The sequence below is a fragment of the Aquila chrysaetos genome, chromosome 5 (assembly GCF_900496995.4).
Source record: "Aquila chrysaetos chrysaetos chromosome 5, bAquChr1.4, whole genome shotgun sequence".
Lineage (NCBI taxonomy): Eukaryota > Metazoa > Chordata > Aves > Accipitriformes > Accipitridae > Aquila > Aquila chrysaetos.
Window position 1 is genome coordinate 75,147,928 of NC_044008.1, and position 18,341 is coordinate 75,166,268.

At 55.7% G+C, this 18,341-nt stretch overlaps 4 protein-coding genes across 4 annotated transcripts in view; 3 read left to right on the plus strand and 1 right to left on the minus strand.

Moving 5' to 3' along the window:
* Nucleotides 1-7: 7 nt before the first annotated feature.
* OXLD1 (oxidoreductase like domain containing 1) lies at nt 8-2,234 on the plus strand. The gene is made up of 2 exons (XM_030016172.2): nt 8-136; nt 768-2,234. Exons 1-2 carry the CDS (start codon nt 92-94, stop codon nt 1,158-1,160), a joined length of 438 nt encoding a protein of 145 aa, XP_029872032.1. The 5' UTR covers nt 8-91; the 3' UTR covers nt 1,161-2,234.
* A 799-nt stretch (nt 2,235-3,033) lies between these two features.
* PDE6G (phosphodiesterase 6G) lies at nt 3,034-4,748 on the plus strand. Its single transcript, XM_030014779.1, has 4 exons — nt 3,034-3,168; nt 4,038-4,264; nt 4,394-4,434; nt 4,552-4,748. The coding sequence occupies exons 2-4, from the start codon at nt 4,119-4,121 to the stop codon at nt 4,626-4,628; spliced, it is 264 nt and encodes an 87-aa protein (XP_029870639.1). The 5' UTR covers nt 3,034-3,168; nt 4,038-4,118; the 3' UTR covers nt 4,629-4,748.
* An 85-nt stretch (nt 4,749-4,833) lies between these two features.
* TSPAN10 (tetraspanin 10) lies at nt 4,834-6,735 on the minus strand. Its single transcript, XM_030015233.2, has 3 exons — nt 6,361-6,735; nt 5,347-5,939; nt 4,834-5,241 (listed from the first exon to the last, which is right to left on the minus strand). The coding sequence occupies exons 1-3, from the start codon at nt 6,439-6,441 to the stop codon at nt 4,935-4,937; spliced, it is 981 nt and encodes a 326-aa protein (XP_029871093.1). The 5' UTR covers nt 6,442-6,735; the 3' UTR covers nt 4,834-4,934.
* Nucleotides 6,736-7,004: 269 nt separating this feature from the next.
* Nucleotides 7,005-18,341, plus strand: part of NPLOC4 (NPL4 homolog, ubiquitin recognition factor) — a 31,136-nt gene continuing 19,799 nt past the window's right edge. The window contains exons 1-8 of the mRNA XM_030013886.2: nt 7,005-7,180; nt 8,548-8,628; nt 11,256-11,368; nt 12,277-12,456; nt 14,920-14,968; nt 15,784-15,878; nt 17,122-17,245; nt 17,868-18,047. Of these exons, the coding sequence (XP_029869746.1) occupies nt 7,166-7,180; nt 8,548-8,628; nt 11,256-11,368; nt 12,277-12,456; nt 14,920-14,968; nt 15,784-15,878; nt 17,122-17,245; nt 17,868-18,047 (837 nt within the window). The 5' untranslated portion in view covers nt 7,005-7,165. The remainder of the gene's footprint in view (nt 7,181-8,547; nt 8,629-11,255; nt 11,369-12,276; nt 12,457-14,919; nt 14,969-15,783; nt 15,879-17,121; nt 17,246-17,867; nt 18,048-18,341) is intronic.

Here is an 18,341-nt window from a genome sequence, read left to right on the forward strand (position 1 = left end):
CGCCACACCCTCATTAGCTGAACGTCCCGGGCTGCTATTGGTTGGGAGAGCTGTCGTTCGGGCGCGGCCGTGTCCAGGGCGCTGCGGCCGGATGTTGCTGCGGGGGGCGCGCGGTTTGGCGGGGGCGCGCCGGGGGGTGAGCGGGTTGGGGGGGGGGGGGGGGCGGCTTGTATTGGGGGGGCCAGGAGGACCCCACGGGAGCAGGGGGTCAAAAGGGGGTATGGGGTGCTGGGGGGGGGGGTGGGAGACCTGGGGGGGGGGCAAGGAATTGCTGGGGATGAGATGGGGGGGGGGTAAGGGGTGCTGGGGATGGAGCAGGGGGCTGAGGGGGGGACAAAGGGGTGCTGGGGATGAGATGGGGGTGCTGGGGGAGATAGGGTGGTGCTGGGGATGGAGTGGGGGGCTAGGGGACACAAGGGGGTGCTGGGGATGAGATGGGGGTGCTGGGGGGCATAGGGGGGTGCTGGGGACGGGGGGGGCTGAGGGAGGGACAAGGGGGTGCTGAGGATGAGATGGGGGTGCTGGGGGGGGATAGGGGGGTGCTGGGGATGGGGGGGGATAGGGGGTGCCGGAATGGGGTGGCAGGGGGGTGCTGCTGGGGCTCTGTGAGCTGCTGAGGGGGTGATGGTGATGGGATGGGGGGGTACACAGGGAGCAGGGGGGTACACAGGCAGCAGGGGGCTGTGGGGTGGAAGGGGGTCCTCTGGCCGAGTGGGGGGCACAGTTTCCCCCCCAGGGCTGGCGTCAGCGTGGGGTCGTGTTCTCAGGAGCCCCCGGACGGCACTGGCAGCTGCAGGGGGATGCTCAGGGAAGGGGTCCTGCACCCCCACCCCAGCAACGTCTCTGGCCTTCGGGAACTTTCGGACGCCGCGGCAAAGGCCGGTGGCACCTCAGACACCCCAGGAAGCGACGGCAGGACAGACACCCCCCAGGGTGAAGTGGGGGTCCCTCCTGCTGCCCCCCCGATCCCCCCACCACCCACGCACTGCTGCGGAACCGGCTGCCCCAACTGCGTCTGGGTTGGGTACGTGGAGGAGCTGCTGGAGCGGTACCGGGACGGCGGCGCGCGGGCCTTGGCCGCCATCGAGGAGCACGTGGAGGACGAGAACATTAAAATGATCCTCAAGATGGAGATCAGGCTGCGTACGGAGAAGAAATGATCTTCCCCTGGCCCCCCCACCCCTAAAAACTAGCGGGTGATACCGCCCAGGAGACTCTGCTTCAGGCTGGATGGTGGGATCTGGACTCAGCTTATTTAAAGTATTTATTTGTGTGTGTTGAGCTCTGGGGGGTGGTTGGGCTGGGGATGGTCCGAGCCCCCCCTCCGGTGACCTGCGCAGCTTTGAGCACGGGATCCCGTGTGAGTTTCAATACAGGCAGTGCCCGGGTCGTGTCTCGCCTCTCGTCTATGGGGGAACCTGCCCTTGGGGACAGACAGCAGCTCACGTCTGTCCTCAGCCCCGGATTTCCCGGCAGCCGGGTGCTGTGCTCCCCCAGGATGGAAAATCCCTGCCAAGGGCAGGCTGGTGCGTGTCCCCAGCCCTCCCCGCACCGCTGCTCTTGCCTCCTCCTCGCGTTCCCCACCTTGGATTTTAAGCGTCCTGTGCGGCTTGGCCGTGACCTAGTGATTGGGGAGGGCTGGGGCACTGCACCGGACCCCCCCTCCCCACCGGCACCATAAGCCTCTTAGGGGCTTCTCCACGTGAGGGGCTTGCAGGGGAGGCACCCGGCGCTGCTGGCCCCTTCTCCAGGCAGGAGGTGCAGGCAGCGTGCGGCCCCGAGCACATGGGCACCGGCAGCCTCTTGGCAAGGGCACCGTCCCCGGCTCCGGCACCGAGGTCACAACCTGCCAGGCTGTTTTTCATGGTGCCTTTTCTTCCTCAATTGCCTTTGCCTCCATCTTGAAACCCCATCAATTTGGTCCAGCGCATCCTCCCCTCCATCCTGCCTGGCTGGGCTGGGGGACTTGCAGGCTCCTGGCTATCGGGACCCCCACAGACCCCCCAGTCCTCCCGGCACAAGCTCCCCAAGGAGCCACGAAGCCCTTGAGCAGCACTTGCTAACGAAGCTGGAAGCAGCAATTTACACCAGGGCTCTGCTCTTTGCCAGAGAAATAGCTGGTTCTGCCAGCTTCATATAAAACGCTCCCGGATCCCTGTAATCCTATTTGTTGGAGTCCAACTAATTGCAATTAGTGGCAGGGGCTGATGTTCAATTAAAGTGTACTGAGATTATTCCTTTTTGTAATTGCTTTAGTGCTGAGATTAAGGGAAGCTTTGGAGTGATACTGTCCCATGGAGAGCGGGGCTGCTGGGCAGGACAGGCAGGGGCTGCCCAGACCCATTTCTGCCAGATTTTGGCCTGCAACACCCGTGCCCAGGCAGGGCTCGGGCTGTCCCCTGGGTGAAGGCATCCCACGGTGGCACCGGCAGGGACAACGCTCGGAGGGCAGCCCTTGTGCCAAGACCTTCACCCACGCCAGGGTGGAATCTGGCAGCGCCTGCAGGCAGGAGCCCCGGCAGCAGTACCCGGCAGCCCTCGCTGTCAGGACCGGACCGTGCTCGGCACAAAACACAGGGCACAGGCTGAAAACCCGGCGTGTCCCGGTAGTTTCAACCGCACAGGCTCTGCTGCCAGTATTTCCCGGCACAGCCTGCCTGCGGCTGCCTGCATTACTGCCTTGCCCTGTTGGGGTCAAGCCACAAAGGGTGTTTGGTTCCCGGCTCACAGATCCTTGTGGAGAGCTGGTCCACGGTCCTGGGCAGGCTGGGGCTCCCATCCCTGCCCCTGGGATCGAGGGGCACCGGGGTGATCTCTTGGGGAGTGGGGGTCCCCCGGGAAAGATGCCTCGGCGGTTTGGGGAGAGGAGGCAGGATCCCCCCCCCACGGGTGATTTGCTGCCCGTCCTGACACCGTCAGTCCCACTGGCATTAATCCAGATACCCTGTCCCCATCCACCCCCCCCATCCCACCAGGACAAAGCCGTGGGGAAGGACATCAGATTACCCCTTTGAAAAGAAGGGACATAAATAATCCTATTACCCCAGAGCAGGATAAATCTGCCCTCTCCTAAAAGCCACTCAGAGCGTCTATAGGACGTGCGCCGGCGGGAGCGGGACGGAGGGTCTCCTGCGGAGCAGCGCTGGCCTCGGGGACCACGGCGGCTGCGTAAGTCTGGGGCTCTGCTCCGTGCGCGGGATGGGACCCGGTCCCAGTGGCACCGGGGCTCCCGGGGCAGGGTGTTGCTTTGCTCCAGGCAGGATCCTGCTCTTGCCTCCCGCTCCGGCATCTCCCCGAGCCAGGTCCCTTCTTGCCCAGGGCCCGTGCTCAGCCGCTGGGCTCCGCAGCGGGGCTGAACCCCCCTCACACCGATGCCAGAGCCGTCTCTTGTGCCGCAACGCTCCCACACCCGGCCCGTGGCGTGGCTGCCGTGCCCGGAGGAGGCACGACCGCAGCGGGACAGAGCCCACGACGTGCTGCCCTGCGATGTCCGCCTCAGCGGCCGCCCTCTGCTCCCCCCCACCACCACGGCCACCCGCATCCCAACGCAGGTCCTGAGGGGTCCGCAGCCCACCATCCCCGAAACCCATCCCGCTACAAACGAGCCCCGAGGGACGCCTCTCTCCCACGCCTGCGGCTGCACGGATGCCAACCCGCTCGGCACACGCAGCTCGGCACAGACCGCGGGCGAAAACCGTAGCGGGGGCTCCCGGCAGTGCCGGCGAGGGGCTCCCCGGGTGTCACATCCACGCTGGGGTGGGGGGCAAAGGCTGGAGGAATAGCCCCAAAGGGAGGCAGCCCTGCTGCCCCCGGGGATGCCCTTCCCTGCCTTTGGGGTAAGGGGATTAGTGGGCTCTGAGCTGGGCTAAGTCAAGGTTGCGGGGAGAGGACTTTCCTCCGGGGCAGCCTGGAAAAAGCCGATCAGCGACGGCCGAGGGGCCCCGTGGCAGGACAGGGTGGGAGCAGGGGCACGGGGTGCCTGTGGGTGGTAGGAGAAGCTGGTGACCCCCCCCCGCCCCGTGTCTCTCCTCTATCAGGTGTGAGGAGCCGTCCCGTGCCAGCACCGGACCCACAGGGACAACCGCGACCCAGGGCAGGCTGCCGGCCCCGGCACAGCCATGAGCCTGGAGCCCCCCAAGCCAGAGATCAAATCAGTCACGAGGGTGACTGGGGGACCCGCCACCCCGCGGAAGGGACCACCCAAATTCAAGCAGAGGCAGACGAGGCAGTTCAAAAGCAAGCCCCCCAAAAAGGGGGTGCAGGGGTGAGTGGGGCAGAGCCCCAGGACCCATGACAGAGCCCTGGGGAGGGGGACAGGACACGGCCAAACGTGCCAGGCTAGGGTGGGTGGGGGCTGGCCGGCGGTCAGGACAGACGCTCTCTCTCCTTGCAGGTTCGGCGACGACATCCCAGGCATGGAAGGGCTGGGAACAGGTACGGGGGTCCTGTCCCCGCTTTGCCGCGGGTGGGGAATGGGGCTCGCTGCGTGCACAGCCATCTGCAGCTGGGCTGGGGGGGGTCACGCTGATGCAGCCTCTCTCCTCTCCCCAGACATCACCGTCATCTGTCCCTGGGAAGCCTTCAGCCACCTGGAGCTGCACGAGCTGGCCCAGTACGGCATCATCTAGGCAGGCTGTGGCCACCGCCACTCACCCGCCCTATAGTGCTGCATAGGTAGAAGCTGCCCCGTCTGCGTGGTGGGGCTCAGCCTAGAGAAATGTTCATTAAAACCCAGAACGAGCATGGGAGCCTGGTGTCGTGGTCTGAGGTTGGCAGGGATGCGGGTGGAAAGCGTCTCCCCAAGCCACAGGGTGGAACGGACAGGACGGGGATGGGGTTCAGGTTTCTGACGAGGTTTATTTTGGGCTGGATCAGTCCCCCGCATGTCCCCAACCCCCCTGTGTCCCCCACCCCGGGTGGCAGCCAGCACGCTCTCAATCCCGCACCCTGACGGGCACGATGTCTCTGAGCACCTTCAGCGCCATGAGCACGCTGGCGGCCTCAACCAGCACCAGCACGGCCGCGCCGGCCGCGATGCCGCCCGCCTGACCGCGGAGCCAGGCGCTGAGCTGTGCCACGCAGCCCCCCAGGTGCACGACGGTGCCGGCCGCCGCGTCCCCAAGGCGCAGGGCTCCGAAGGCGCACTGGGTGTTGGTGACGGTGCCATTCTGCCAGGGGTCCAGGCAGCAGGAGGCAGGGACGCTGCACGCCTGCGCTCCCGGGGCACTGCAGTTGAAGTACCTGCGGGGATGGACGAGGAAAGCTGCCGGGTCCGCTCACCTTCCCGGTGCGGGGACCGGCCGCCCCCCCCCCCCCCCCCCCCCCCCCCCCGGCACCCCGACTCACGGGTTGGTCTCCCAGTCGCGATAGGAGCCGAGGCCACAGCACCGCAGGTTCCGCTGCACCTCGTCCACCAGGAACCGCAGGTCCGGCTCCTCCTGGTAGCGCAGGAGGCAGAGGAGCAGGGCATCCCGCAGGGCATCCCGCAGCCGGCGCTGCGCTGCCAACAGCAGCAGCCCCCCCAGCACCTCCAGCCCCGCGAAGGCGAGCACGGCCCCCACAAAGAAGCGCAGCAGGCAGGGGTTGGAGCGGAGGGCACCCAGGCAGCCGGCCAGGGAGACGGCACTGGCTCCCAGTCCCACCAGTACGAAAAGCAGCATGGGGTCAGAGCCCGGGGGGGCCAGGCGCTCCTCCCCCGGCAAGCCCTTGGCCAGCAGACCCCATACCCCCACGGCCAGGGCCAGCAAGCCCAGCAGGAGGAAGAGGAGGTTCCAGAGGAAGGCCAGGTACCGCACGCACCGGCTGAAGGTCCCCGGCTTGGGGGGGACGGGGCACCACACCGCGGGGTCCTGCTCGGCCATGGGAAGGTCCGTGTCCCCGGCCAGCGAGCCATCGTCGTCATCGGAGGAGGAGTAGGGCAGCTCCACCAGCCTGGACGCCTGCACGGACAGATGAGCCGCTCGCAGCCGGTGGGGCGGCCCCAGCAGACCCCCAGAAATGCCCCCCTCAGCCCACGTACCCCTCTGTCCCACAGCTGTCCCAGCCTCCTGGAGCCACCATGCCCCCCTCTTTGCAAGACCCCCTCCTCCGCAGGGTGCCCCGCATCCACCCCCCGCGTTGTAACCCTGCCCGTCACGGAGACCCTGGGGTCCGAGCAGACGGGGAGCACGTGGGTGCTCTCCCAGAGACCCTGCCCCTAACGGGGACCCCCAGCTTCATCCCTACGGAGACCCCCAGGGATACGGGTGCTGCGGGCTCCATCACGGAGCCAGCACCCTGCGGTCAGGGGATACGGGGCAGGATTGCAGGGTGAGGGTCCCGAGGGAGGGGACCAGGGGTCCTGCAGGGCCCCGGCATTACCTGGGGCAGCAGCAGCCGGGTGCTCTCTCCACTGATGGCCGCCCCATGGTGCCGGGAGAGCCGTACTCTGCTCAGCGCCATCCTGCTCACGGCCTGGCCCTCCAGCCTAGGCAGTCACGCTCCCATCATGTGAGGCGGTTGTGGCCGGTGCTTAAATAGGGCTGCGGCTCCCGGCCACCACAGCTGGGCCCGATCCTGCCCACCCCCGCTGCAGCACCCATGCCCACCGCCCCGTTAGCGGGGTCGGTAACGAGGGCAACAGCAGGATGCGTGGGGGTATTGGGGTGAGTGAGGGAGGAAAAGTACCAGCAGAGCCCACATCCCTCTGTCTGGTCGATGGGAGCTCCCCCCACCCCAGTCCCATACAGGGGGCGAGGGGGCACCGGGGGTGCCCACGGCCGGGCCGGACCCCGCAGCGGGGACACCCTGGGGGGGAGGGGACGAAAGAGAGCGGGTGGCGGTGGCCGGGGGGGACAACTGTGGCGGTGGCACCGAGGCAGCACGGGGGACGACTGTGGCGGTGGCACCGAGGCAAACGCGGGGGACGGCTGTGGCGGGCGGACCGCCCCGCCCGGCCTAGGAACCCTCGCGCGGCGGAACGCGGGTGCCGGGGTGCGGGGCTCCGGGGGGGGGGGGGGGGGGGGGGGAAAGCGTTAGCGCAGGCGGCGGGCCGGGCCCGGGAGGCGGAGGGCCGGAGCGGGCCGGGCCGGGGAAGGCGACGCGGAGCGGAGCGGGCTGGACCGTAGTTGGGCCGGGCCGGTAGCTGGACGGCGCGACGAGCTCCGGTTCCTGAAGGGGCAGCGCCATGGCGGAGACGATCGTGAGTGGGGGCCGGGCGGCGGCGGCCGGGGCGGGGGGGGGGGGGGGGGGGCGATGAGGCAGCAGATTCCTGTGGGGCGGCGGGGCCGGGCCGCGCTCACCCCGCCCGGCGGGACCGCACCGGGCCGTCCCGGGGCCGCGCCGGCGTTTAGGAACGGGGCATCCCACCGGGAGCCGGCTGGGAAGCGTAGCACCCCCCGGGGTAGGGCCCGGCCGGGAACGGGAGCTGGCGGTGTCCGGGCCGGGCGGCCCCCCCGCCGCCCCCGCCCCTGGAGCGGTGCCTTGGACGGATTCCCCGTGCTTTTGCCCCAAGGAAATGCCCCCCCCCCCCCTTCCCCTTCGTAGCGTGTGAGGTTTGGGACCGGGACCCCCGGGTCCCGCTCAGCCCCGGGTGGGGAGCTCTCGGGGGAAGGTGCCCGATCTTGGCCGGCGTGCCGGCATCGCTGGAGAAGGGGCTCGTCGGTACCGTAAAGGTCTCCCGCTCCCGTCAGGCCGGGCTTGTTCCCGTGCTGAAAGTCGGGAGAGCGTAAAGGGGCTCCTGCCAGGTAATGCCGGGACGCCTGCAGCCTCCCGTGTCCTCCCGTGTCCTCCTGTGTCCTCCCGTGTCCCTCCTTTCAGCACGCACGCTGCCATCCTGAACGTGGCTCTGCATTAGGTGTCAGCAGGGGAAAGTGCTCTTTAGAGCAACTTCAGTCTCTTCTCTGGTCCCCGGCAGCATAAGGACACTGATGTTTACATTTGCCACTTCTTTGCCAGTACGTGAAGAATCGTCCCTGGGTTTTTCCCCAAAAAACTGCCAGGTTTTCCCATCTCTGACTTCAGGTTGCAGCAAAACTGCTGTTCAGTGTTTCACCGGAATAGCCTGAGCCTTGTGGCTCTTCTCCTCGTCTTTTCGTTAGTGATGGAAGCTGCACGTCAGTAACATGGGTTGAAACATAACAACAGCGCAGGTGCCCATTAGCACCAGTTAGGCCAGCATTTGTATGTAAGCACCGAATAAATTGCTTCTGTGGAAGCTCTGATTCACCCTTCTTCTGAAAGTTTAATTCCTCATCTGAGGTCAGAGCTTTGACAAAAAAAGCAGCGTTAGCATTTTTCTTGGTGCCAGCTTCTTGCCATGCCTCATGCATTAGGGTAATTCATCCTGCAGCGTGCAAACGTCAGTCCAGTGCTGCCCTACCGAGAGCAAATGACTTCCTTGTGCATTTGCACACCCTTTTGAAGAGCAGTATTAAAAGCAGGAGGGAGGAGTGGTGGGGATGGTCTGTGTCGTGTGGGTGAAACTTTGACGTGGCTTCAGCAGGCTGTGAGCACAGGGTGGGCTCTGTCCCCCCATCACTAACTCGAACTGTCCTCTTAACCCTGCAGATAATCCGCGTGCAGTCGCCGGAAGGGGTGAAGCGCATCACGGCCACGAAGCGAGAAACAGTGGCGACGTTCCTCAAGAAGGTACCCTGAGCCTCTCTGCGCCTTCCCTGCTCGCCTGTGGAACGAGGCAGGGCTCCTGCGGCTCAGCCTGTGTGGCAGCTCTCTCTCATGGGAGATACACGCTTCACCTTGCTGGGCAAATGTGCTGACAGCAGCGAGGATCGGCGTGCCTTGTGGAAAATGGCATTTTTATTGGTGTAGCCAAAACCAGTTTTCTCATTGCTGTTCCAGGGGGAGAATAACAAAATTAAAGAAGAAAACTTACTCAGCTTTTCAGTTGGAGTTTCCTGGGGTGGGAGCTTTCCTGGGGGAGGACATGTTTTTAGTGTTCTCCCAAAAAAATGGCAGCTGGGGAAGCGGAGGCTGACAACGACACAGGAAAGCTGTTTGACAGTCAAAGCCTGCTGCAAGGGACTGGTCTCTTCAGGCATGATCCGGTTGAAATTCAGCTGCTTGACTTGCACTTTGAGTATCATTTGAATGTGCTTTGTGTGCTGCTGGTTTTCCAATGTGGTTTTGAGAGAGAGCAAGGAGGGAATTAAGGCAAAATCTTAAGGCGATATGAGAGCCTCCAGGGTCTCCTGGGAAGGATTTCCATCCTGGGATGAGGAGAACACACTAGGCGTTGGAGTTGTCATATTTGGAGTTGGCTGTAGCTTGTTCTTTGGTCTGATGCAACTGCTCAATGTCTAAAGTTTGCTATTTAAGAGTGAGCAGTTCTCCATTTCCTTCCCTCCTGAACTCCGCTGTAACCTGGAACCCTCAGATTAGGATTTCTTTGCTTCGTAAGAGAAGTACTTTGTGTTCCTGTGCCTGAAGGGCCATTCTTCTAGTCAGCTAGATTTCCTTTCTGCCTCCGAGGGGGAAGGGGAGCAGACTGAAACCTGCTGCTGTTTGTGAGTTGTTTGCTTTGTTTGAAGCTTGGGCCCAGACCACAACAGCAATCCCCACCTGACCAAGCGAAAATCCTGCTGCATTTCAGGGCTGGGTCAGAGACACCCGCTGCAGCCTCTGAACAGTCTCACCCAAGGGAAAAAAAAGCATTGCTTTCAAAATCTCTGGAACCTGTGCAAAACAAGCTGCTCGGTTTCAAGGGTTCATATTACCCGAGGCAGTGTGGAACAATCGTGCTTGCAACCATTTACTGTTGGAACAAAAGCATCAGCACTCACTGAAATTGCCTGTTGATCTGGGGAAAACTATATCCTCTCGCTGAGCTGAATACAAAAAATGTTTAGGTTTCTTTCCTGATATAGGGTTTACTTGAAAGGGAAATGTTGCAAATTTTACCACCTAAGATCTGTGCATATTAATAGCTGTGGATTTTAACACTGAAATGTTAATCCATATGGTGGATTTCATATTTAGCTAGATAGCTGTAATTAAAGAGGCATCAGACTGCTGCTTCTATGCTAGCAATTAACTTAGATCTCCTCCTTGATGACTCCAGAGAAGTTGCAAAAGAAGTGTGCAAAAAAAGCACATTTCAGAGTGATAAGGGCCCCGATAATCTTCTCTGTCTTTTGTAGCACGTCCTAGGTAAGAGTACTAAAAAAGTAAACTCTCGGGTGCGTTCAGGTTAGAATTGAGTTAGGAACTAACTTGAGCCTTTGTTAATGTATTGTGGAATTTGTCTCCCCCAAAAAAACTGGTGAAGTCTGTGGCCTGATGAGCCAACGTTAAACTCTGGCAGGCGTAACGCAGGAGATGAACCATTTGAAAGTTGTGCTTCCATTCAAATGGCAGACGGCTTGCTGCTACAAATCGCAGTAAAGCTGACAGTAGAGAAACTGCTTTCCATGATTTTGCTCATGTGACAGTTGTGTTTGTGGCTTGTTAGATTTGTCCTGCATGCAGTCACTGTCTCTGAGCCCTACCAAAGCCATAGAGAGATGTACTTAATAAAAATAGAGGCTTTTAACTTAAGAATTTAGGAAGAAACTTGTCATCTAGAGAAACTTTTAATGCTACTTTTAAACTGATTATGTTTTTAAGTGGCCAAACGTGAAAATTGTTATTGCTGTGAAGAGGCATTTGACTGATTAAGAGTAAAGCAGCCTTAAACTGAACTGGTGAGAGGATAAGCAGGGAAAAAACCTGCCCAGGAACTGAGAGGTGGTTGTTGTGAGCGTAAGTTCCATCAGGAGAAAAGAGGCAAATGCAGAAAAACTGGAAGGAGAACAGCAGGAGGAGCTTGAGTGAAACTCATGTAGCAACTGGTAGGCGGGAGCGGAGCTGAGGGCAAAACATCCTCAGAGGTGAAGATCTGGACTGAGGAATTCTGGTCGTGGGAAGATGAGAATGACTTGGCTGGTGTGTGCTGGAGCGAGAGAACTGGGGTAATGGAGAAGATAGTTTTACCCCCTCTAGTCATGACAGTGCTTGCCTGGATTTAGATGAAATACTGCATTTGTGTTGTGTGAGTGAGAGACACATTCTGTTTAAGTTGCTTTTTTTAATAGAGTGCTTGTGTTACTAAGTGTTTCTATTTTTCTCAGTTGTCCTTGCGCTCATCAGAAATGTGGATGAATTCAGCTAACGTTTTGCAATAGAAGTTCCCTGGACTTAGCGCTTGCTCTGAGCAGCTTTCAGCATCTGACCGGGGGTGTGAGGTATCTTAAACCTTGTCATTCTTCTCTCTCTTTCAGGTTGCAAAAGAATTTGGTTTCAGGAATAATGGATTTTCTGTCTACACCAATAGAAACAGGACAGGAGAGATCACAGCATCGCAAAACAAATCCCTCAACTTACTGAAAATCAAGTGAGTCCTGACATAGAGCGCTGTGGGTGGAGGGGGGGCTTTGTACAACAGGATGCCTCTTCTCTGAGCTTGCCTGAACTCTTCCCTCCAAACTGGGCAGCAGCAGGCAACATCACGTTACAGAAGTTCTAAGCTTTCAGCTATCACTCACCAACTACTTGAAGGAACAAGCTTGATTGATGTGCTGAAATGGGGGTGATCAAATTGACTACATGCGAGGCTGTGGCAGCCATTTCTTAGGTCACTTCTTGCGTTGTGTTTGCTTGTTGTGGTGAGGCAGCAACAGGCCACCTGTTTGCTCTTTTACAGCCTACAGCAAGCTCCCTCATCCCTGCTTTCATTCAGGCTATCCTTTTTTTCTGCGTCAATGCCAGAGTCTGATAGTCCCCTGTGCAGAAGCCAGGGTTCCTGCCTTCTGTAGCCAGGCACCTAGGGAGATCAGAGGTGCCAAATGGTGCCATCGCTTCATGTTTGGTTGGGGATGTCTTAATTCTGTTCATGTCAGGAATAATGTTAAACTGGTTAAAAATACAAGAGCTGTTACCACCGTGTGCAACTTGTCACTTGAATGTGTCAGCGCTGGCAGCTGCCTTGGGAGGACTGTGACTTGATGTGCACAGGATCCACACTAGTCCTTTTTCTTGCTGGTGCTGTCGCTTCTCTCCATAGGCTCCTTTCGCCTTTTTCTTCATCTTTTTCCCACGGTCCTGTCTCCTGATGAAAAGGTTTGCATTTGTTGCGCAAATGACCAAAGCAGCAGAAAGAGGTGGCTAACGGAATGGCTTCGGACTGCACGTTTGCTACTCTGTGTGTAGTTTGTGATAAATTACACGTTCCTCGGTGGTCTGGGAGGTTTGCTACCCAGAAGCAACTACTGATACCTGTGTGTTGTGTTTCCACACCCGTAGGCATGGCGATATGCTGTTTCTCTACCCCTCGAGCCCGGCTGGCTGCTCCTCAGAGACCATGGACACCTCTGTCTCCCAAGGCCTGCGGCCTGTGGGGGCACCCCAGGTGGTGGAAGATGAGATCGACCAGTATCTGATCAAACAGGATGGGAAGATTTACCGAAATCGAGACCAGCAGCTGTAAGTACAGGTGGACTTTGTTTCTGGCAACGCATCTGTGCCTTACCAGAGCTTGTAACATCTTGTCTGAAACCTGGAGCCAGGAAGTGTGCTATGGGAACTGCCCTCTGAGCCACTGCTCTATTCCTCACTGCCTTTGAAATGTTCACAAGGGAAAACAGCCCCTGCCATTGTCCAGGAAGGTTAAATTGAGCTCTGGTGAGCTGAGGAAGGAAGCAGATACCAAAATCCCAGGGTCTTTGCCAGGAAGGACTCATTCAGAGCATCTATTGTTCTGATCTAGGTGGCCCCTGCTATGGGACTTGTGATCATATATTTTGTGCTCCTAAAACATTTGGAGCTCTCTAGATTAAAATGAATACTTTGAATTCTTCCCCAGGATGTCCTGGCAGCCGGTGCTGTGTAGAAATACTAGGTTATGCTCTGTGTGTGGCATATTGCTTAATAAGCAGGGGCCTGCTGTCTGCAGTAGCTTCTGTTCCATATGGTCTCAATATGTAGCTCCCTGTTGTTTGGGTCCTGAGGTGACGGGCGTGCAGGGCAGCAGGGCCAGGTCTCCATCTCACAGGAGGGGTGCGGACGGGGAAACGTGCTTTCAGCCAGAGCTGCTGTCTCAGCATCACCCAGCCAGCAGCGGGTGAACATCAAGGTCAGATTGGTTTTCTAAATCACGGGCGGCTCCTCTGTCAAGAGCGGAGACATGAGCTCTGTCGCCTTTTCTGGCTGCCATGCAGTCTCTCCCTGCTTGGGCAGAGCCGACACAACCCTGCATTGCTGTCTTCGGCACTGCGATGAGTGCGTGTGGCACCTCACCTAGGATGTCCCAAGCAGGAGCACTTCTGTGTCTTCAGATCCAGCCACTCCTCATAAAGGAAGAACACAGCAGTGAAGGGAATGAGTGGAAGTATCCAACGGCGGAGACGTGGAAGTGGGACTTGGGTCTCTGCCTGCTTAATTTTTGGCTTCCTTTCCATCATGTGCCTTTCTAACCTTTCTGTGAAACCAGGGAGTCCATTTTGCTCGCAAAAGTGCAACAAAGTCTAGCTTTGCCAAAACTCTTAGCTGCAAGAGGCTTAGGTAAACAAAGCAGCCTGTATTTTTTGTAAAAATAATAATACAATGGTGAGTTAATACCACCGTAAATCTACACTGATGCTGCTAAAATGTCCTCTGTCTAGATGGTTGGTTTTTATTGCTCATCGTTAGCAACGTCCCAGTTGGCTCCTGGCCTGATGTCTGTACTGGTTGTTGGCTTGGGTCTGGACCCCTCTGGAAAGTAACTTCTGCAAGGGCTTGAGTGAAAATTTTAAAGGCAACCAGGAATTCTTTATAAAACAGAATAGCTCGCCCTTCCCCATTGTGTTGTCTTCCATATGGTTTATCTTTAGTGCTGCAGCAGCAAGGAAGTTTGGAGAGACGTAGCCTTTACATGGAAAAGCCTATCTAACCTTTTCAGGCTGATGATAAATGAGGAAAGTGTCACATTATCGAAACAATAAAGGCAAAACCCACCACTCCATGGCAAAAACATTGTCTTTAACTTGACCACATTTTTCAAAAGAATAAATGAAGGTATTGTTCTTAGCAGGGAGCCAAAGCACAGTGGTGGATATTTATGATAAAAAGAGTGTGTCTGGGCTTGTTCCTGTATTTGTGAGTGCATATCAATCTAAACATGAAGGGATGCTGGCGTTCAGCTGAGTGCATTAGCAGCCTTTAGTGGTCCTCTATGTACATTATCTGCCACAATACTTTGTTAAAAGCAATGCTGCAACTGGATCCCATCCATTTTGTCTTTAGAAGAGCCAACATCCATGCTCCCCTCTAGAGGCCTGCCTTTGAAAACTAGCACTGACCTAGTGCTGGGGCAGAGGTGTGGGGGGATTTTTTTGTTGTTTTGGGTTTTTTTTTTTTTAAAGCAATCGCCTCAAAAGGAGATGTTTTCCCCTCTGTTTTGTAACTTTACCCAGCGGGTCTTTATGTGTCCAATAAACACATGCTTCCCTGTTTGTTCCAGGCCATCCTCTAGTGCCTGATAAAGGATGAATGTTGTGGTTGTCTTTTTGTTAGAACCACACAGGCCAGCACTGTGACGTAGATTTAAAACACTTTGAATTGTAACACAACCCCAACGCAGGGTTGTAAAACTTGAGAAGCTGTGGTCTGACATCGGCTCACGTGGCTGTTCAGAGAGCAGAGCCGCTTGCCAGCAACACAGACGTTAGGAGGGTTTCATCTTGACCTGGGGCTCTCAGATTTAACCTGAAGCTGTTGCTGTCTCTTTATGTGAAGCTGTCTTGTGGTGACCCCTCTGTAATATTCCCTAGTGGGTGGAGAGTTGCTCAGAGCTGTGTGATTGTATCGATCTTCCACACCACAACTGTTAGTCTAGAGCAACTTTGACCGTCCAACTTCTCCCTTGTTCAATAAGAGTTAACGCTGCTTCTGTTTCTCTTTGCATAGGTGTCGTCATGGCCCCTTGGGTAAATGTGTGCATTGTGTACCGCTGGAGGTAAGAGCCCCAAGAAGGTGCTCCAGAAAGTCACACAAAAGCATGTCCTCTTGGATTTGGTTTCTTCCAGTATGAATGCTTTTCCTCAGAGCACTGCCCCCATAGAGACGGCAGCTCTGGGTCAGAATCCTGCCGTGCACTGTCAAAGGTGCCAGCTCACATCCAGGATCACTAAAGCTCTAGGCCTTTGAGACCCTGGGTTTATTCTGGTTAATGCTCTGTTTTTCTGCAGTAATGAGTTTAACAGAAAGTGCTTTAGAAAAGCTCCAATTTTCCTCCTTCTTCACTCTTGCCTGGATCTTCTTCTTTCACCCCCCCTCTCATGGATCCCAGCACTTCCCAGTTTAACCATGTATTATTCAGGTTGAAGGCAGCTTTAGTAACGCCTACAAATGTGCTAAGCTGTATAATTTATGGCATGAGGCAGTGATCCCTCAAAAGTCGCTGCGAGCCAGGATGGCTGTTCCCCCACTTCCCCGCCGTGTGCTCTGGAAGTTCTTTGGCCTTGTTTGAGCAGCTGGGCTTTTTGTTTGTTGTTAGATATTGAAAGGAAAAAGCATTTTGCCTTTGAGGCTTGTTCTGATTTGTGGAGCCAATCTGTTATAAAAGTAGGAGGCGATAATAAAACTCGCTGTTGTAGAGCCCCACTGTTTCTATCACAGTAGTAGCTGCCTTGAAAATGAGCCTAAATTTTCTTGATTGTTTCCACATTGAGAGCCACTGGGGTTGACTCTAGAACATCCATTTGTTTAGTGATCAATGTATTATCAGACAGGTGTCTGACCTGGCTTTTCTTTGTGTGGTGTTTTTGGCAGCCTTTTGATGAGGATTATTTAAACCATCTGGAACCTCCTGTGAAGCATATGTCCTTCCATGCCTACATCAGGAAGCTGACCGGAGGGGCAGACAAGTAAGAAAATCTCTGTGTTTAAGGGAATCTAGTTGTAGCTCCTTTTTAAAAATACAAATGAAAGTACAGACAGATCTCACCACAGTAGTGTTGAATACAACTATTGAATGGCAAACTGAGGAGAAAACAACACATTAAAAAAAAGAAAAGGGAAAAAAAAAAAAGGGGGGGGGGGAAATTAAACCTGTCTTTTTTTTTTTTTTTTTTTTTTTTTTTTTTTTTTTTTTTTTTTTTTTTTGCTGTGACAATGTAATTGCTTCCAGGAAGCACTACAGATGGGGGGAGATGGCCAGATGGAAGGAAAGAGATTCCCTAATTTTACCAAGCTCCAAGCCTGGATCTCAAACCTCGTGGAGAGGCACTGAGACTGTGGTGGACCTGGGGAGCTTTTATTCACCAACAGCTTTTCTTACCTACAGACGTGATTAGGACAGAAAGACAAGCTTAACATTCCTCAGGGCCTGATTCTGCTCTGTCCCATGCTCCATGTGTTCTTAGTGAAACCCTTTCTTGTCGTGGGTCACCACCCAGTAACTGGAAAATAAGGCGTCCTGCCCCATGATGGGGTGGAGGGTGCTGTGGTGATACAGGCCAGATAAGTGCTGAGCAGAGAGGAAGTGCTGAAAGAAGTATTTATTTCTTTACGCCTCGCTGTGGCGCATGTGTTCAGCAAAGGATTTTAAAGTCCCCTTCAGTGATGTTGGTGTTCTGAAATGCAGCTCCTTTACATAAGTTATGCAGAGGTATAACCTTCTCCCTCCTATTCCTAAATGCCGTTGGGATTTTTTTAATGTCTTTGTGAGATGCAGCTCAAGTCCATAATACTTTTATTTGAACTTCCGTTTGCAGGAAGCCTTGTGCACATGAAAGGAGCTCTAATTTGCCCTAGCGGTATAATCTATTACTTCCCACGTGCTGCGTAAATTATTTAAGCAGGGTCCCAAGAGTTTTCTGTCTCTGCTCTTGCTTGAATATCTGTTTAGGAGCTGGGTCGGGGAGCACATGTTGGCCTCTTGACCTCCCTCACTAAGTGGGCAGCAGAGGTTACTTGGGGACCGCAGGAGCAGAGCATCCACCCATGGGAGTTTGCAGGGCGCTTTGAGATCCTCTGAAGGTGCAAAGCATTGGTGCCACTGTGTCTCCTCTGCCCTGCTTCCTCTACGATATTTCTAGCCACTTGCTTTTTTTGAGACCCAAAAGCATTTACTGTGGTAACAGCGGCTTTCTCTTTTTTTTCTTGCAGGGGGAAATTTGTTGCCCTGGAAAACATCAGCTGTAAGATCAAATCGGGCTGTGAAGGGCACCCTCCTTGGCCAGAAGGCATTTGCACAAAGTGTCAGCCAAGTGCCATCACTCTCAATAGACAGGTGAGATGGAGCTCGCAGGAGCCCTCATGCTTAAAGCTGAGAAGGGACTTGACTTTTATTGTTGGAGAGATGACTTCAAGAACAGCCAACTTGGAGCAAGACACCTTTGCGTATTGGCAGTTGTTGGGGAAATGGCTGTTAAGGTCTTCCGTCCTTGCAGAAAAGGACTCCAAAACCTATCTGGTTCAGCAGTTTCCTCGTAACGTGGAGGACATCTGAGCTAGCACCACTAGCGATGAATCTCCACTTCTTTTCCTGAGGGGATCCAAAAGGCCACCCACTGTTTCTTCTTGTTTCCTCTTAAATTTCACTGTCTTTTTTTAGTTGCAAAGGCTCTTGGGGTAAGGGCCCTAGTAAAGAAGCCAAGTTAATAGGGTGCTGGGGCTGCTCAGTGCTTTCCTACACTCCAGCCCGTAGTGAGTTCTGCTTGCTGGGCAGGAGAGCGGTGCTGAAGGCAGCAGAGGGGAGAGGGAGGGAGCCAGCTAGCTCTCCCTGTCCCTGCTTTGGCAGGATTCAGCTTTAAGGGGTTGTGTGCGTCCTAGGCAGTTGGGAAGATATTGACAATAGGCAAAGTAAACGGACCTAGTCAAGGATGGCCTGACACTTGAACTTTGTCAAACAGAAATACAGGCATGTTGACAACATCATGTTTGAGAACCACACAATTGCAGATCGCTTCCTAGACTTCTGGCGGAAGACAGGAAATCAACATCTTGGGTATCTATATGGCCGGTACACAGAGCACAAAGACATCCCTCTGGGGATCCGGGCGGAGGTTGCTGCTATCTATGAACCCCCACAGGTAAAAGCTGGGTGCCGTGGTGTCAGTGTTGACTCGTAAAGATAATTGGGGAACACGGAAACACTTTTTTGTTTGGGAAACCTCACCGACTGCAGCTCCATAAGGAAAATGGTCCCATGAAAAAGATGTGATTTATGTCTTTAATGTCACTGTCAGTTATTGCCACTGAAAGAATTTTAAAGCCCAGATTTGCTTTTTGTTATTTTTACGCTTTCTTTTACATTACTGTGTGCTCAGATGATTTAAAGCTAGAGAGACTTCATAATAGTAGATTTCCTTGTACACGTTTCCTTG

Coding starts and splice junctions, on each gene's coding strand:
- TSPAN10 (XM_030015233.2), bottom strand. CDS start 6,441: ATGGCGCTGAGCAGAGTACGGCTCTCCCGGCACCATGGGGCGGCCATC. Junction 5,940..6,360: donor CCCGGCTGCTGCTGCCCCAG/GTAATGCCGGGG, acceptor CTGTCCGTGCAG/GCGTCCAGGCTGGTGGAGCT. Junction 5,242..5,346: donor CGCGACTGGGAGACCAACCC/GTGAGTCGGGGT, acceptor CCATCCCCGCAG/GTACTTCAACTGCAGTGCCC.
- PDE6G (XM_030014779.1), top strand. CDS start 4,119: ATGAGCCTGGAGCCCCCCAAGCCAGAGATCAAATCAGTCACGAGGGTG. Junction 4,265..4,393: donor CCCAAAAAGGGGGTGCAGGG/GTGAGTGGGGCA, acceptor CTCTCCTTGCAG/GTTCGGCGACGACATCCCAG. Junction 4,435..4,551: donor CATGGAAGGGCTGGGAACAG/GTACGGGGGTCC, acceptor TCCTCTCCCCAG/ACATCACCGTCATCTGTCCC.
- OXLD1 (XM_030016172.2), top strand. CDS start 92: ATGTTGCTGCGGGGGGCGCGCGGTTTGGCGGGGGCGCGCCGGGGG. Junction 137..767: donor TGGCGGGGGCGCGCCGGGGG/GTGAGCGGGTTG, acceptor TCGTGTTCTCAG/GAGCCCCCGGACGGCACTGG.